General features: G+C 38.9%; 1 protein-coding gene across 1 annotated transcript; it reads right to left on the reverse strand.

Moving 5' to 3' along the window:
* Window positions 1-5,260: 5,260 nt before the first annotated feature.
* Window positions 5,261-8,731, reverse strand: LOC131241999 (zinc transporter 8-like). Its single transcript, XM_058240355.1, has 3 exons — window positions 8,058-8,731; window positions 6,328-6,477; window positions 5,261-5,781 (listed from the first exon to the last, which is right to left on the reverse strand). Exons 1-3 carry the CDS (start codon window positions 8,664-8,666, stop codon window positions 5,476-5,478), a joined length of 1,065 nt encoding a protein of 354 aa, XP_058096338.1. The 5' UTR covers window positions 8,667-8,731; the 3' UTR covers window positions 5,261-5,475.
* Window positions 8,732-16,004: the final 7,273 nt, after the last annotated feature.

The following is a 16,004-nucleotide window of genomic DNA, read 5'->3' on the forward strand; positions in this document are numbered from 1 at the left end:
ACGTGGGCCATATTATGATTTATATGTTACCTTGGAGTTTTTTTCCTACATTACAATCATTTTGAAAACGTGGGCACATTGTTATGACTCATTTGTTGATTAGTTTAGCTTAAGAATTGATTAAATTATTCATTTATATGAGCATAATAAAATATAGTAATTTTTTCAAAGTTTTTTATATGTGTCAATATGATTTTTCAACAATTTCATATTTCAAATTCTAGTTATGATGAATATATAACTCATTACTTATAATAAAGTTATAAGTTATCCAAACACAAAAATAAATTTATCCAAAAGCAAGTTTCAACTTATATCCAAATAGAATTACCTTAACTTTCTTTTACCTATAAGTAAGTTACGTGTAACATTCTTATCATTTAGAAACAATGTAAGCACGAGATTTTTTTAAGAATTGAAGGTAAGAGTGAATAGAATCATTGAGATACATGCATTTTCTCAACAACACGCTGCCAAAGAATAAGAGGAGAACTGAACAGGGATCACCTTAGGATTCGTTGCAGGCTGATTGATGGTTTGAAAATTTCCTAGGTTTCAAATAGAGATTAGGAGAAGAAAAGTGAGTAGCAGCTCTCATTTTCTTCTCCCGGAGACAAATCAAATCGGCTACTCACCTTGACACTAGCCAATGGCCAAGTCGATGCTCTATGGGCCCCACTATGATGTGTGTGTTTTATTGTCCACCCATTCTTCCAAATCATTTTATTGTATGATACTAAAAATGAGATTGATCTAAATCTCAAGTGGACTGCATAGTGTTGATTGAACGCCCACTATTAAAAACTTATTGGGGGCCATAAACATTTTGGATCAAGTTGATATATATATTTTCCCTTCATCCAAGTTTGTATGACCTATTCAACAGGTTAGATGTCAAATAAGTATTACATTGGACCCTAGGAGGTTTTTAACAGTAGACATTCAATCACAATTGTTTTCCCATGATGTGGTCCACCTGAGATTTAGATCTACCTCATTTTTGGGATCAAGCCCTAAAATTATATTTCAAAATAGATGGACAGCATGGATAAAACACATACATCATAATGGGGTCTGCATAGCACTGACCACTAGTGGCTGGTGCAGCGTCACTAACCAAACTGCATCCCTTTCTCCCCCTTTGTTTTAGTCACTACGGTGCAAGGCACGTGCAACACACATTGGGAGAACCAATGTTTTATATAAAAACAAAAAAAAAAAAAAAAACAACGTGAAAAGAAAGGAAAAAAGAGATACAAAATTAAATAATAATAAATAATAATAAATACCGATGTTCTTCTCCTTCTCCTTTTCCTTCTTCACCGAAGAGAGTGAGAGAAATCTAATCAGACAAGGGCCCATTGGCATCTCTTAGCTAATTCAATAAGAGTTTTCAAATAAGAATTACTTTAATAAGATTTTTTGTTCTAACTCTTGTTTTACAGTAAGCTGGTTTGGTAAAATGACTTTATTTTCAAAAAAAAAAAAAAACACTCTTCTTTAAAATAAGCACATTTTTATGAAATGTTCAAATAACAACTTTTATAAGAAATAGTTGATGACATTCTTAAAAATTATAACAACTCTGTTATGATCAATGCGGGCAGTTTTAAAGGAACTTTACGACAGTCCATAAGCAATGGACATGTTCATATGTTCCTTATGGGGCTCAACTTCCGCATCGTTTAGATTTTCCATGCATTTGGGTCATGGTCCATTTGATCCATGCATGGCCCAACAGATCAATGGTACGGACTACTAGGTAGACAGTTTTGATTAACCCAGCCCTGCATCCCACCATGTGTAATGAAGGAGCATGTCTGAACTACATGTAGCAAACTATAAATATGTAATCAACCTGATAAAGCAAATGTACAGCTAGAATAAATGGACTTATCTCCTGCTTGATCATCCAGCCAACATGAAGATCATGGGTAGTTCCGGTGAGGCCGACCACGTATGTGAGTGTGTGTGTGTGTATAATAAAGGAGTGCTCACCTACATACCTTCTTACATGAGCACCCGTGCGCACCTTTGCACATGTGTCATAGGCTTAAAATCTGAACAGTCCATGTAATGTGGCATCCCTTAAAAGCCTCTTAGCCTAATTTTCAACTTGATCAAAAACTCTAGTGGGACATAGCAAAGAGGTGCAAATCAAGAAAAGACAGTGTTTCCTTTTGCCATGGCCCACTAGAGTTTTATATTGGACTGAAATTCGGGTGATAGATTTTCAAGGGGTGCTGCATCACGTGGACCGTTCAAATTTTGTGCCTCTGACACATGTGCGAAGGTGCGCATGAGTGCTCATGGAAGGTGTGCTGGTGAGCATTCCTCTCTATCTAAATGTGTGTACCATGCTTGATTCGTGAGCATTAAAAAATTGCACACGTGTCATACATTAACCCAAAGTAAACTGAATTGAATTATGGAACCCACTGTCGGCTAAAATAAGATTGGATGCACAATTATAATCTCTAATTTGTGGACACTTGTTAGATGGAATGATATTTTTTACGCCGTCAAAAAAATGTCCACCAATCTGCTAATCAGATCATCTAAGTGTAATAGGTTTCTGATACATTTAAACTAGAAACCATAATTTGGACAGTTTAATTTGAATTATATAGTTATATATTAGGTATGCAATTTCTAAGCAATTTATACGTGCTAGTGCATTATCCATCACACTTCGCCCGTTTGGAATACAAACATCTACAGTCTACAAAATTGTTTCTATGCATCGTAGTTCATGGACTGTCTATACATCTCCCTCCTAATGGTACAGGCAACAAATATATACAGTGATCGGAACTGTTAATCTGGTGGGCCATGACATGGTAGGCCATTAGGAGCAGCCGTCCACATTCTACAAGCCATACTAGATGCACGGTACCATGCTTCCACTTGGAGGTACCGTATCTCCACTAATTGAACCCGTAAATTTTCAAACTAGAAGGTTGAAAATGTTGAGTTTTTCTTATCCAAGACACAAAAAGATACTGCTGTACACATGCCACGCATGTACATAAATTCTAATTCATTGACATTGAACCATTGACTCTTTCTTAAATTTAATAGTCACCGCTAGCTAGAGTTGGGCAGAAATTGACCCGATCCGACGGATCCAACTTGATTCAATCAGAACCGAAGGTCAAGATTGGGTCGGATCGAGTAGGCCCACTTAAATCCAACTGTACATCGGATCGAGTTCGGATCAATGGCCAATATGAACCGATCTGATCCAATCCGGCAAGGTCGTATGAAGTTAATATAGAGCTGTTGAATGTTTGCATCTTTAACCGTTGAGAAATAAAAGGCTAGGGTTAAACCATTTCCCAAGAAATGTGAGCCAGTGGGTGGTGCATTGATGACGTTGCATTGAGCAGGTTTACCGGACCTTGAAACTCAAAAGCAGATTGGTTGCTGTAACACGGAAGCGGATTGGAGTAACTTATTACACTTAATGAGTAAACTCTATGGGCCTAAATGTCATTGATGCAATTTATCCACTCTGTCCATCTATTTTAATAGATAATTTTATGGCTTTCTCTGAAAAATGGAGTGTATCCAATCCTCCAATGGAGCACATAACCAGAAACAATGTGAATTGAACATCTACCGTTGAAAATTTATTGGGAGCCAAAGAAGTTTTAGATCAAGCTGATATTTGTTTTTTTCCCTTCATCCCTGTCTTTCTGATCTTATGAACAGGTTAGATGACAAATAAATATCACTGGGGCCTTATAAAGTTTTCAACGGTGGAAGTCAATACTTTTACTTTTTCCTGTGGTATGGTCCACTTGAGCTTTGGATATGCATCAATCTTGGGTTCAACCCCTAAAATGATATGAAAAAATGAATGGACGGTGTGGATAAACCACATACATTCGTGGTGGGCCCCAACAGAGTTTACTCAGTACGATAAGAGCGTACTGCACCTTGAGTTGCGAGTTGTACGAATGGCTCAATTGAGATCAAAGTTACATGGGGCCCACAATGATGTATTTATTATACCATACCGTTTATCCATTTTTAGAGATCATTTTAGAGCATTTGAAAAAAAAATAAAATTTGAATCATATCAAAAGCTCAAATGGACCACACCAAAAATAGCAGCAATGATAATGATTTTCATCATCAAAAAATTTGTAGGGCCCACCATAACATTTATTTTCCATATAATCTGTTAATAAGGTTAAAAATAAATGGATGAAGAGGAAAAACAAATTTCATATTGATTCGAAAACTTCTATGATCTCCAAAGGTGTTCCAATGGTAAATATTCAATCCCTCCTTGTTTTTTGTAGTGTAGTCCAACTTATCTTTAGATCTGTCTTATTTTTCGGCTCAAGCCTTAAGACGAGTTCTCCAAATGGATGAATGGTTTGGATATAACACATACCTCATAGTTTGACCCACAAAACTTGCTTACGTCAATACACCACTAGCCAATTGGCCGGGTCCACCTCGACTCGATGCCCACCTCTACCACTATCTAATAGCATAATGCAGTTTATATCCATTCAATAACCGGCCACACAATTTGAAAGGTTTCGATTGAGGTATGTCTGCCACGTGTGCGGCCTACCTGTGGTTGATGGTCCTACTCTGCCACCCCTCGTATCAAATAATTCGTCTACGTGGTCACAGTGACGAATCTCATTCTCGGCAAATTTTCAGCCAGAAAATCTTCTTCCGGGATTTTCAAATTTTGATGGTTTCCCTAGGATATTATCAAATATATTTATTTAAATTATTAAATAAATTTATAATTTAAAATATATATTTGAATTATAAAGTGCTTAAAATTTTATCATTTTCGTGTTACTATTGCAACATTTTAAAATCTGCGGAGTTTTTGAATATATTGTCATAATATCGTCCAAGGAATTAATCGTAAGATTTTCAAAATCTCAGCTATATCGTCACACTGTACCTGATCAGGATAGTTGGAAATTGAGATACGATGATCATATATATATATAGAGAGAGAGAGAGAAATCTCCATACATGAGATATCAATACATGTAACAGATCCATAACTCAAAGTGGTAGACTGAGTGAAAGATACTTCGTTTCAACACTGGAGTCTTGATATCGATTCCCTAGTGCGGGTGGCTAACCGTGAAGTGTGAATTGACAGTAGGTGTAGGTGTACTGACAAGCTGACCAAAAAAAAAAAAAAACAGATCCACCCAACAACCAACGACCTTACATACTGTAAGGGAGAAAAAAAGGGCTGGGAACAACAATGTAAGAATGCAGTAAAAAGGGGGCGATTATAAACATAGTTGGGAAATTGGTTTTGCATATATTGGATCATTCACCACGAATAACGATATGGGTTGGTATTTCTCCACTGTTGGGCTGGTTTATGCCAATGTGGTCCAATCTAGGCCGATATTAGTACGTATCAAGTAATCCTTACTGTCATGGCATTGTGGACAACTTAAACCTTGATTATTGTAACTCTTAGGCCCATTTGGCCATGAGGGACATGCACCCTGCCCCAAGAAGAAGGGAAGCATTTACCCCCAACTGAAGCATTCCATTGCTCTGAATCCTAGGGCTCATGAAATCTGCCGCGAGTAGGTCCACCAGTGACATGTAGATCAGGATCCCTGCCGAGGCTGAATTGAAAATTCCTTCAACAATCAAAGCCGTTGGGCTATTCTCATGGTAAACTGATGATACGGCGAAGCCTAAGGCGATCCCAATTGGGGTGGTCAGGGAGAAAAAGACGGCCATGAACGCCATCAATCTAACCTTGAATTTCGCCTGCAAGAATAAAAAGAAAAGAAAAAAAAGTACACTAGCTCAATTACATGTGAAGATGTAACTATCTGCACCCACAATTTAGTTTTTTCTTGGGTGGAAGTGAGTTGAGTCAACTGAGTTTTGACTAATTTAAGCTTTTTATTTCCTCCAAGTCTTAATGAAATTTGATTGAGTCAAGTTAACTCAGTCTATAATAAAGATGAATTTTCATTAAGGGCCCGTTTGGATACCACCAAATAAATTACTTTTTCTACTTACAACAGTAGATAAGTAACTTATTTTAGATAAGTAACTTTTTTTTTACTTGGAGGTAGTTAATCACTTTAGTTTAATAAGTAGAAACCAAGATAAACTCCAGGAGACATAAATAGCTTATCTTAATTAGCTTAAGATACTTATAATTGATCATAAATCAAACTTATTTATCTCAAATAAGTTACTTATTTACTACTGTAAGTAGAAAAAATAACTTATTTGCCCTTAATCAACATTTATTTTGATACGTTGATATTAATATTAGCCCTATAAATGCTGAAATGATCGTACCTGAACAATGCATCCACCAAGTCCCATGCCCTCAAAAAACTGATGAAAGCTCAAGGCCACTAGAAGAGGCCTTATTGTTGATGGGCTTTGCGAAGCACCCAAGGAAATTCCAATAATTACGGAATGAACCACTATGCCTAATTCCAAAACCTACATCATAAAAAGAAGGTAAGATTAGAAATACAATATTCTTTGTAAAAGTGTTGAAGAATTTCTATAAAAAAACTCAAAAGCAAATACCTTTACACACTAGTCAACCTTACACCTCCACACATGGTTGGTCCAATCATATTTTTTTTCCCAAAGTTAATTAGGTCTACTTGGATGGTGAGTTACTGAAAAGAGTCTGAGAGCAAATCCTTTAACTGGTTAGTCTGACCATGATTTTCCTAAAATTAATTTGGTCCACTTGAAAGGAGGGTCTTTAAAAAGAGTTTGATAGGTTGAATTTAAACCAAGTGTTTTTAGAACAGTGCATTTAGGGCTGTCAATGGCTAGGTAGTACCGACGGGCCTTCGGGCTTGGCCCGTATTGTGCTGAGTTTGGGGTAGTCTATTAGGCCTGACGGTTGGGCTCAGGCTTAAATTAAGAGTCCGATTGTAAATCGGGTCGGACTCAAGCTTAGCACCTAAAAAAGCCCATAATCCAGCCCGCCCAATAGGTCTCTTCTAAACCTAATTTTTCCCATTTTCTTTCATTCTCTCCTTCTTTCACACATGAGACACCAAAATATCATTTATCCATAGAGATATTCAGGGCTCGGGTGAACTTAGGTCAGGCTTTGTGTAAATGTCCTGGGTTAGACTCGAGCTGGACTATTTCAACCCATTATGAGCTCGGGTTTGATTTGGGCTTAGGTTCAGAATTGTAGAGCGAGCTTGGATAAAGCTCGGCCTGGCCCTAACCCGGCCCATTGACAGGCCTAAGTACATTTGTTTTGCATACCTGGCCCCCCTAAGTGTATCAATCTAATTCTTAGGCTAGAGCATCAACATAATGCTTTTCTACATGATGGATTAGATCTTAGACATGCCATGATGGCAAAGCATATGGCTTATATATTAGTTGTTACTTGAAGAAGCCTAGCGCACGACTTTCTAATAATAATCCACTTATAGTGTTGTAAGGTCTATCATGATGACTTTGTAACATATATTTTATTTATCTATTTTCTATACTATATTAGGATATGATTCTTATTAAGTGGGCCACACCGTAATAAATAATGGGGATTCAATGCTCACCATTAAAATCTTTTAAGACAAATCAATTTTAATAAGCACTACTTCTTCACCAAATATGCACTTTTTCACCTAACAACGCTAGTAAAATTATTCTCTTTGCAGCTGCTATAGTAGCACCAAACAGAGCTAAAAGGCTCTATACATGGGTAGACTCAAAATCATAGATTACAAGACACAATCATTACACTTTTCCATAGCAGCATTTTTCTAATTTTGAAGTCCTACCTTCTTCTCCCAAAGATGGGAATAATCATTACAATTCCCCTTTCCGCACCTTGTTTGTATCCAAGTGAGATGTGGACGACTATAGAAAGGTGAGTTGGAAATTGCTTCCCAGCATTAGTCCTAACTAATATCAATGATATGTTCTTGTTGGTGGTCCATTTTGGATGGGACCTTAAAGATTAACAATCTTAATCACCAAAATGTTCTAAATTCCATATAAAAACTCATTAGAATTTAATCAAAATTCTTCAATTAAAATACCTGTGATGCCACCCGGTGTCGAATAAGATCAGTTGAATTTGAATCAACTGACTTTGAAGCCCCACCATGCACCTGCCCATGTGTAGCATGTGTATGAATATGACCCACGTAAGGGCTCATCTTCTCCACATCCATATCACCATCATTCATCGACTGAGCCTTTTCGGAGTGCAACCGCTTAAAATAACCAGTGGCGAAAGTGTCCACCATCAACGTCGCGATCGCCGATAACATGGCAACAAACCCCGCAAATGGGAAATCACCCCATGGGTTTTCCTTCAGGCAAGGCGATGTTAGGCTATTGAATGCATCTGGTAGCACATGTATCATGCCAGTGGCTAGTATCACACCAGCCGCGAAAGCTTTGATCATGAAGAAGATATCTTTCTCGGGCTGAAGTGCCGAAATCGACTTCCCCAAGATAGGGATACATACACCAATTGCACCGGTTGCAAGGATTGAAGCGAGCGCGGCCAGCTTCAAATGGAGGGCGTCAGTCCTGTTACGATCTTCAGGATCCGACTCGCATTCACAGTCTGCAGTAGCTAGCAATGGTATGAGTAGGGAGTAGGATATGAAGGTCATGAGGTAAGTTTTAAGCTGGAGCATGATGGGAGCAGTGCAGAGTAGAAAAGAATTGTGAAAAATGATAATAATGTTACAATGAAAAGAAATGCATGCAACAAAGGAACATGTGATACTTTATAGATTTTGAAATCCTATTAGAATCTTTTACGGTGGAAAACATTCTGGCCTCATGATGGTCCACTTTAAAGAAACTCCAAAACCTATGACAGGCTGTTGCAAAAGTCTGTAATGGGCAAGATGCGTTGTTGGTTTTGCACCGTTTAAAAAATGACAATTCACACTGGAACTACTGTGGATTAACCAAATTAATCTCTAAAATGGCATTGATCAAGAAATCCTAACCATTCAAATGATGAATGGTTAAAGTTAAAATAGTAAAATTGTCAGTTTTAAAGGGAAAATTAGGTGGTTAGGTGTCATCTTCTCAGTATAGTTTTGTTACTATGCCTCACCTACAATTGAATCAGTAATTCGGACGGTCTAGATTGGTGTACAAATATGCCAGGTGTAATGTTGAAGATTCACCACCATTTTTAAATGGTGGTGAACTATCATTTGAGTAAACATCGAAAGAAGAAAGTAGTTCTGGTGACATGATGTGCTCATTTTCGTTGGTTAGTGGAGATTATCAGGGTCTAATTAACGGGAGCGGATTAGGTGCGGCACTGAATGTGGGGACCAATTTGATGTATATATTGTATATCCACGCCGTTAATCCGTTTTTTAAGATCAGTTTAGTGCATAATACCAAAAATGAGGCATATCCAAATATCAGGTGGACCACACCATAGGAAACTGTGGTGATTGACCATTAAAAACTAATTATGGGCTACGATAGTTTTGGATCAAGATGATATTATTATTTTTGCCTTCATCCAGGTCTGTGTTACCTTAACAACAGGTTTGATGGAAAATAAACATTATGGTGGGCGTCACGGTTGGACTTGAGAATTTTTAATGGTAGGCGTTCAATCACCTCTGTTTCCTATGATGTGGTCCACCTGAGATTTGGATATGCTTCTCATACCATAGAATAAGCTGGAAAAATGGATATACAGTGTGGATATACAATACATACATCAAGGTGGGCCTCACATTCAGGGCCGCACCGTGTTGGGTGAGGCCAGGCCACACCGTGTTGGGTGATCTCGTCGGCAGAATTAATTCCTGTAGAAATTGGAAGCGGATTGGCTGATGTACCGGACACCAGCGATATCGCTGGTGTGAGTACTTGTCGTGCGAAGACGAGCGTTGCAGCCGCTCGAGGTCCGAGTTGTACAACGGTTCAAAGGAGATCAAAGTTACATGTTCCGAAATGATGTATTTATTATATCCACACTGTTCATCCATTTTGTGAGATCATTTTAGAGCATTATATCGAAAATGATTTATATCCAAAGCTTAAGTGGACCACACCAGAAATAGAAATAGTAGTGGGACAATGATCGTTACTGTTAAAACATTCGTAGGGCCCACCATAGTGTTTATTTTTCCATCTAATCTATTCATAATGTCACACAGACGTGGATGAAGAGGAAAACAAATATCATATCCATCGAAAACTTCTATGATCACCAAAAGAGTTTCAATAGTAGATGTTCAATACCCCACAGCTTTTTGCAGTGTGGTCCACTTTGTTGTCAGAAAAGTCTTCACCGCCTTCGACTTGTTGTAGGGATTGCTCGACTGGTCGTGGGAGTTCCACAACCAGTCGTGGCCTGCTCGACTCAAAGTCCAGCGAGCTTAGTTTTTTGGTGTCCGGGATGCTCGACCGGTCGAGGGGATGTCACAACCGATCGAAGGGGTCCATCAACCAGTCGTGGCCATCCCTCGACCAGTCGTGGTTACGCAAATTCGTTTCCGAATTTGATGCGGACTGCCGATTTTGTGTCGCCTTTCGCAAAGGTGTGAAAGGGAAGTTTCCTAAACTATAAATAAAGGTCCCTAGAGCTATTCTAAAGGATTCAAAAAGCTTTCTAAAGGGTTCTAGGGTTATTAAAGGGTGTAGCAAGGGTGAGATTTGAAGTTGTTCGAATCGGGTAAGTCCTTTCTCTTATAATTTCTATTTCATAGTAGATTTCTGTCGCTTTGTGCCGTGGTTTTTTCCCGCAAGGGTTTTCCACGTTAAAAACATTATGTTCTTTTGTGATTACTTGTTACCATTGAATTGTTATCCTAAATCTAGATCTGTGTGATTCCGTAGCATAAATCCCCAACAAATGGTATCAGAGCAATCGTTGGGGCACAGATCTAAATCTACAAGATTAGTAATAATGGGAAACGACAAGTTTGATATTAAGAAGTACTCGGGTAAAAATAATTTTAAGTTATGGAAGGTTAAGATGATTAGCTTATTAACCAAGTAAGGCGAGATTAAGGCTCTTCTTGAGGAGCGAAAATTTATCATGAAAGATGATGAATGGGAAAACCTTGATAGTAATGCTTTAGCCTCGATCTGCTTATGTCTCACGGATGAGGATCTCTATAATGTTTTGAGGGAGAAAACTGCGGCTAGTTTGTGGGCGAAGTTAGAGAACATCTATGTAAAAAAGTCCTCTGAAAATCGCCTACACTTGAAGCTACAGTGTTATACCTTCAAGATGGCAGAGGGTGAAGATCTAGAAGCCCATATCAGCAACTTTAATAAATTGATGTGCAAATTGTTGGATATGGAAGAAGTGGTCAAAGATGAGGAACATGCATGTATAGTATTGAATTCTTTTTCTGCATCATATGATTCTTTTAGAGACACGATGTGCACCACAAATAAAACCCTAAGTGTTGACACTGTTATCTCAGCCTTCAAGGGAAGGCTATGAGAAAGTTAAACGACGACATGGGGGCATCTTCCGATACACTGATTACGAGGGGCAGAGATTCTAAGCGAGGTACAAGATCCTCAAGGCGTAGATCCAAATCCAAGGGCAAGGGTAAAAGAAAATTAAAGTGTTGGAAGTGTGGGTTGTCTGGACACATGAAGAAGGATTGTAGAAATCCTAAAATGAAGAAAGAAAATTTAGCGGCTTTTTCTAAGGAGGCCAATGTAGTCACATCTGATGAAGAATCAAGTGGTGGTGATGTTCTGTTTGTTTCTATGATTGGTCACTTACACGACAATCATAAAGACGAGTGGATACTTGACACATGAGCATCTTATCACATGACTTCTCATCGGAGTTGGTTTATTAGTTACAAGGAATGCAATGATGGACAGATTTTTATGGGCAACGACAATGCCTGTAATGTTGTGGCTATTAGCACTGTGAGCATCAAGATGTTTAATGGGATGGAGTGTACCTTGACTGACATCAGACACGTTCCTGATATGAAGAAAAGTTTGATTTCTCTCGGTGCACTTGATGCTATAGGGTGCAAGTTCACCGGTATTGATGGTGTCCTTAAAGTTTCAAAAGGGGCACTCGTGGTTATGAGAGCGTAGAGACACGGAAACCTTTACAGGTTGATTGAGAGTACTTCAGTAGGTGGAGCGACAACAGCTATTGTAAACTCCACGTCTCTACGTATGTGGCATGCTCGTCTGGGCCATATGCGTCTGCACGTATGTGGCATGCTCGTTTGGCCACATAAAAAATTTTGATTTAGATATATATGAACATTGTATATATGGTAAACAATCTAGACTGTCTTTTAAATCTGAAAAATATTTTTGTAAGGGAATGCTTGATTATGTGCACTCTGACGTATGGGGGTCATTGCTAGAAGTTTCCATTGAGAGGTCGTTATGGTTTGTTTCATTCATTGACGACTACTTTAGGAAAGTCTGGGTTTACTTCATGAAGCGTAAATTCGAAGTTTTCACCATATTCAAGCAATGGAAGGTAATTGTGGAAAAACAGTCAAGGCGAAAAATAAAGGTTTTAAGGACTGACCATGGTGAAGAATTTACTTCAAGTGAGTTTAACGAGTATTGTAAGGATGAATGGATCATCAGGCGCAACACAGTGCGCTACACCCCCGAGCAAAACGGTGTGGCTGAGCGAATGAATCGGACTCTAGTGGAGAGGGCCAGATGCATGTTAAGTAATGCTGTGTTGGGCAAGGACCTATGGACTGAGGCCGTTAACACGGCTTGTCATTTGGTAAACCGGTCTCTTTCAACGGTAATTGAATATAAAATTTCAGAGGAAGTATGGAGCGGTCAGAAAATCGATTACTCAGTTTTATGCATATTTGGTTGTGAGGCTTACTCTCATGTACCGTCAGTTGAGAGAGATAAGCTAGACCATAGGGCCAAAAAGTATATTTTTGTTGGTTATGACATTGGTATGAAAGGTTATAAGTTATTTGACAAGGTCACACGCAAGGTCATCACTAGCCGTGACGTCAGATTCGATGAAAGCTCTCTATTTCGCAAGAATGATCAAAATGAGCAAGAGGAACCAGAAAAGGTGATCGTAGACGTCTAGATTGACTCAGATGATACTTAGACAGAGACAGATGTAAAGATAGAGGTACATGATCAGGTGGAGCAGCCACCTGTAAGAAGGAATCCATCGCGTGATCGCAGGTTACTGGCAAGATATAGGGACGACTCTAATATTACATATGCCCTCATTATAGATGAGGGGGACCCGTCTACTATTCAGGAGGCTCTTGACGAGCCTGATGCAGAAAAGTGAAAGGCGGCGACTATGAACGATGAGATGGACTCGTTGCACAAAAATCACACATGGGAGCTGGTGGAGCTTCCTGTGGGCCGAAAAGTGATCGGATACAATTGGTTATTTAAAAGAAAACATGATAGATATAAAGTAACATTGATAGCGAAGGGTTATGCTCAGAGAGAAGGAATCAACTTCGCAGAGATATTCGTGTCAGTAGTTAAGCAAGTATCTATCAAATTTGTGTTAGCGCTGGTTGCCCAATATGATCTCGAGCTTGAACAGATGGATGTGAAGACTGCATTCCTACACGAGAAATTGGAAGAGCAGATCTACATGAAGCAACCAGAGGACTACAAAGTTAATAAGGTCATTGTACAGCCTGAAACAATTGCTTAAGCGGTGGTATAAAAAATTTGATTCTTTCATGGTAAGTCAGATATTTACTTAGAGTGAATACAATCACTGTGTCTATTACAAGACACTTAGTGATGGAAAATTTATCATCCTAGTACTGTATTTTGATGATATGTTGATCGCTTGTCATGATATGTCTGAAATCAACGTACTGAAGACTCAGTTATCAGGGACATTCGAGATAAAAGATCTGGGGGCTGCAAAGAGGGTTCTCGGCATAGATATTCATAGAGACAGGAAGAGGAGCAGGCTTTGGTTATCACAGGCAGAATACCTTGAAAAGGTATTGATCAAGTAGGTTATGTCTCATGTGCGTTTCCCACGCGGCTCAATTCAAGCTTTCCTCAGAATAATGTCCTAAATCCAATGAGGAAAAGCAAGTTATGTCTCATGTGCCCTATTCGAATGCGGTTGATAGTTTAATGTATGCCATAGTTTATACGAGATCGGATATTTCACAGGCAGTTGGTGTTGTGAGTAGATACATGTCAAACCCCAGTAAGCAACATTGGGAAGTAGTGAAATGACTACTTCGATACATTCGAGGTACAAAAGACTACGTCTTAACTTTTGAAAAAATAGGGACAAAGTTAGTTGGGTATGTGGATTCCGACTATGCAGGCAATAGAGATTCTAAGAAGTCTACTTCAGGATACTCGTTTGTACTAGTGGGTGGAGCAATCAGTTGGATGTCGAAACTTTAGTCCGTGGTAGCTCTTTCTACAACTGAAGCAGAATATATGGCAGTAACGGAAGCGTTTAAAGAAGGTGTTTGACTTAGAGGCATGATAAATTAGTTGTGACTTCATTAGGAGGTCATGCCGGTTAACTGTGATAGTGAGAGCGCTATCAATTTAATTAAAAATTCTGTTTATCACTCACGTACTAAACACATTGATGTTCGTCACCACTTTATCCGACAAGTACATGAGGAAGGAAGCGTTACACTAGAAAAGATTCACACCTGTGTGAATCTAGCAGATATGCTCACCAAGGTCGTTCTTATAGAGAAGTTCAAGTTCTGTGAAACTTCTCTGGGCTTGGCGATGGCGTAAAAGAAGGACGGAGTGTGCACGAGAAGCATTGATTGAAACTATGATGTGATGAAGAGATAAGAGAAGAGATTAAGGAGCTACACGGTTGAATGTTGAAGACTTGGTGGAGATTGTTGTCAAAAAAGTCTTCACCGCCTTCGACCGGTCGTAGGGATTGCTCTACCGGTCGTGGGAGTTGCACAACCGGTCGTGGCCTGCTCGACTCAAAGTCCAGCGAGCTTAATTTTTTGGTGTCCGAGATGCTCGACCGGTCGAGGGGATATCACAACAGGTCGAGGGGGTCCCTCGACTAGTCGTGGCCATCCCTCAACCAGTCATGGTTATGCAAATTCATTTTCGAATTGCCGATTCTATGTCGCCTTTCGCAAGGGTACGAAAGGGAAGTTTCCTAAAATATAAATAAGGGTCCCTAGAGCTATTATAAAGGATTCAAAAAGCTTTCTAAAGGGTTCTAAGGTTATCAAAGGGTGTAGCAAGGGTGAGATTCGAGGTTGTTCGAATCGGGTAAGTCCTTTCTCTTGTAATTTCTATTTCATAGTGGATTTTTGTCGCTTTGTGCCGTGGTTTTTTCCCGCAAGGGTTTTCCACATTAAAAACATTGTGTTCTTCTGTGATTGCTTGTTATTATTGAATTGCTATCCTACATCTAGATCTGTGTGATTCCGCAGCATAAATCCCCAACACACTTGATCCTTAGGTCCGTCTTATTTTTCGGTTCTAGCCTTAGTACGAGACTCCAAATGAAAGGACAGTAGAGCTATAACACATACCTGATCATGATGGGATCCACGGAACTTAGTGACATCAACACACCAGCTAGATCACCGGTGCCAATCCTCTTGGTAGTTGTTCTTCACATTGTTTGGCAAACATGCATTTAAACAGAAAAAAAAAAAAACCAAATTCCCTGAAAGTGGATTGGCTGATGTAACACATACCACCAATGTGACTAGTGTGGGTACGCATCGTACAAAGACAAGAGCTGACGTATAATGGTTCAAAAGATACTCCCAAAAATGATTCATATCAAAATCTTAAGTGGATCATTGTATAAATAATAATAGGGATAATGATTCTCACATTAAAACATTCCTAGGGCTTACCATAATGTTTATTTTCCATTTGATCTATTCATAAGTTCACACAAACCGATGAAGAGGAAAAATAAATATCATATTGATCTAAAAATTTTGTGACCTCAAAAGTGTTTCAATGGTAGACATTCAATCCTCTACTGATTTGTGCAGTGTGGTCCACTTGATCAT

The sequence above is a fragment of the Magnolia sinica genome, chromosome 1 (genome assembly GCF_029962835.1).
Source record: "Magnolia sinica isolate HGM2019 chromosome 1, MsV1, whole genome shotgun sequence".
Classification (NCBI taxonomy): Eukaryota; Viridiplantae; Streptophyta; class Magnoliopsida; order Magnoliales; family Magnoliaceae; genus Magnolia; species Magnolia sinica.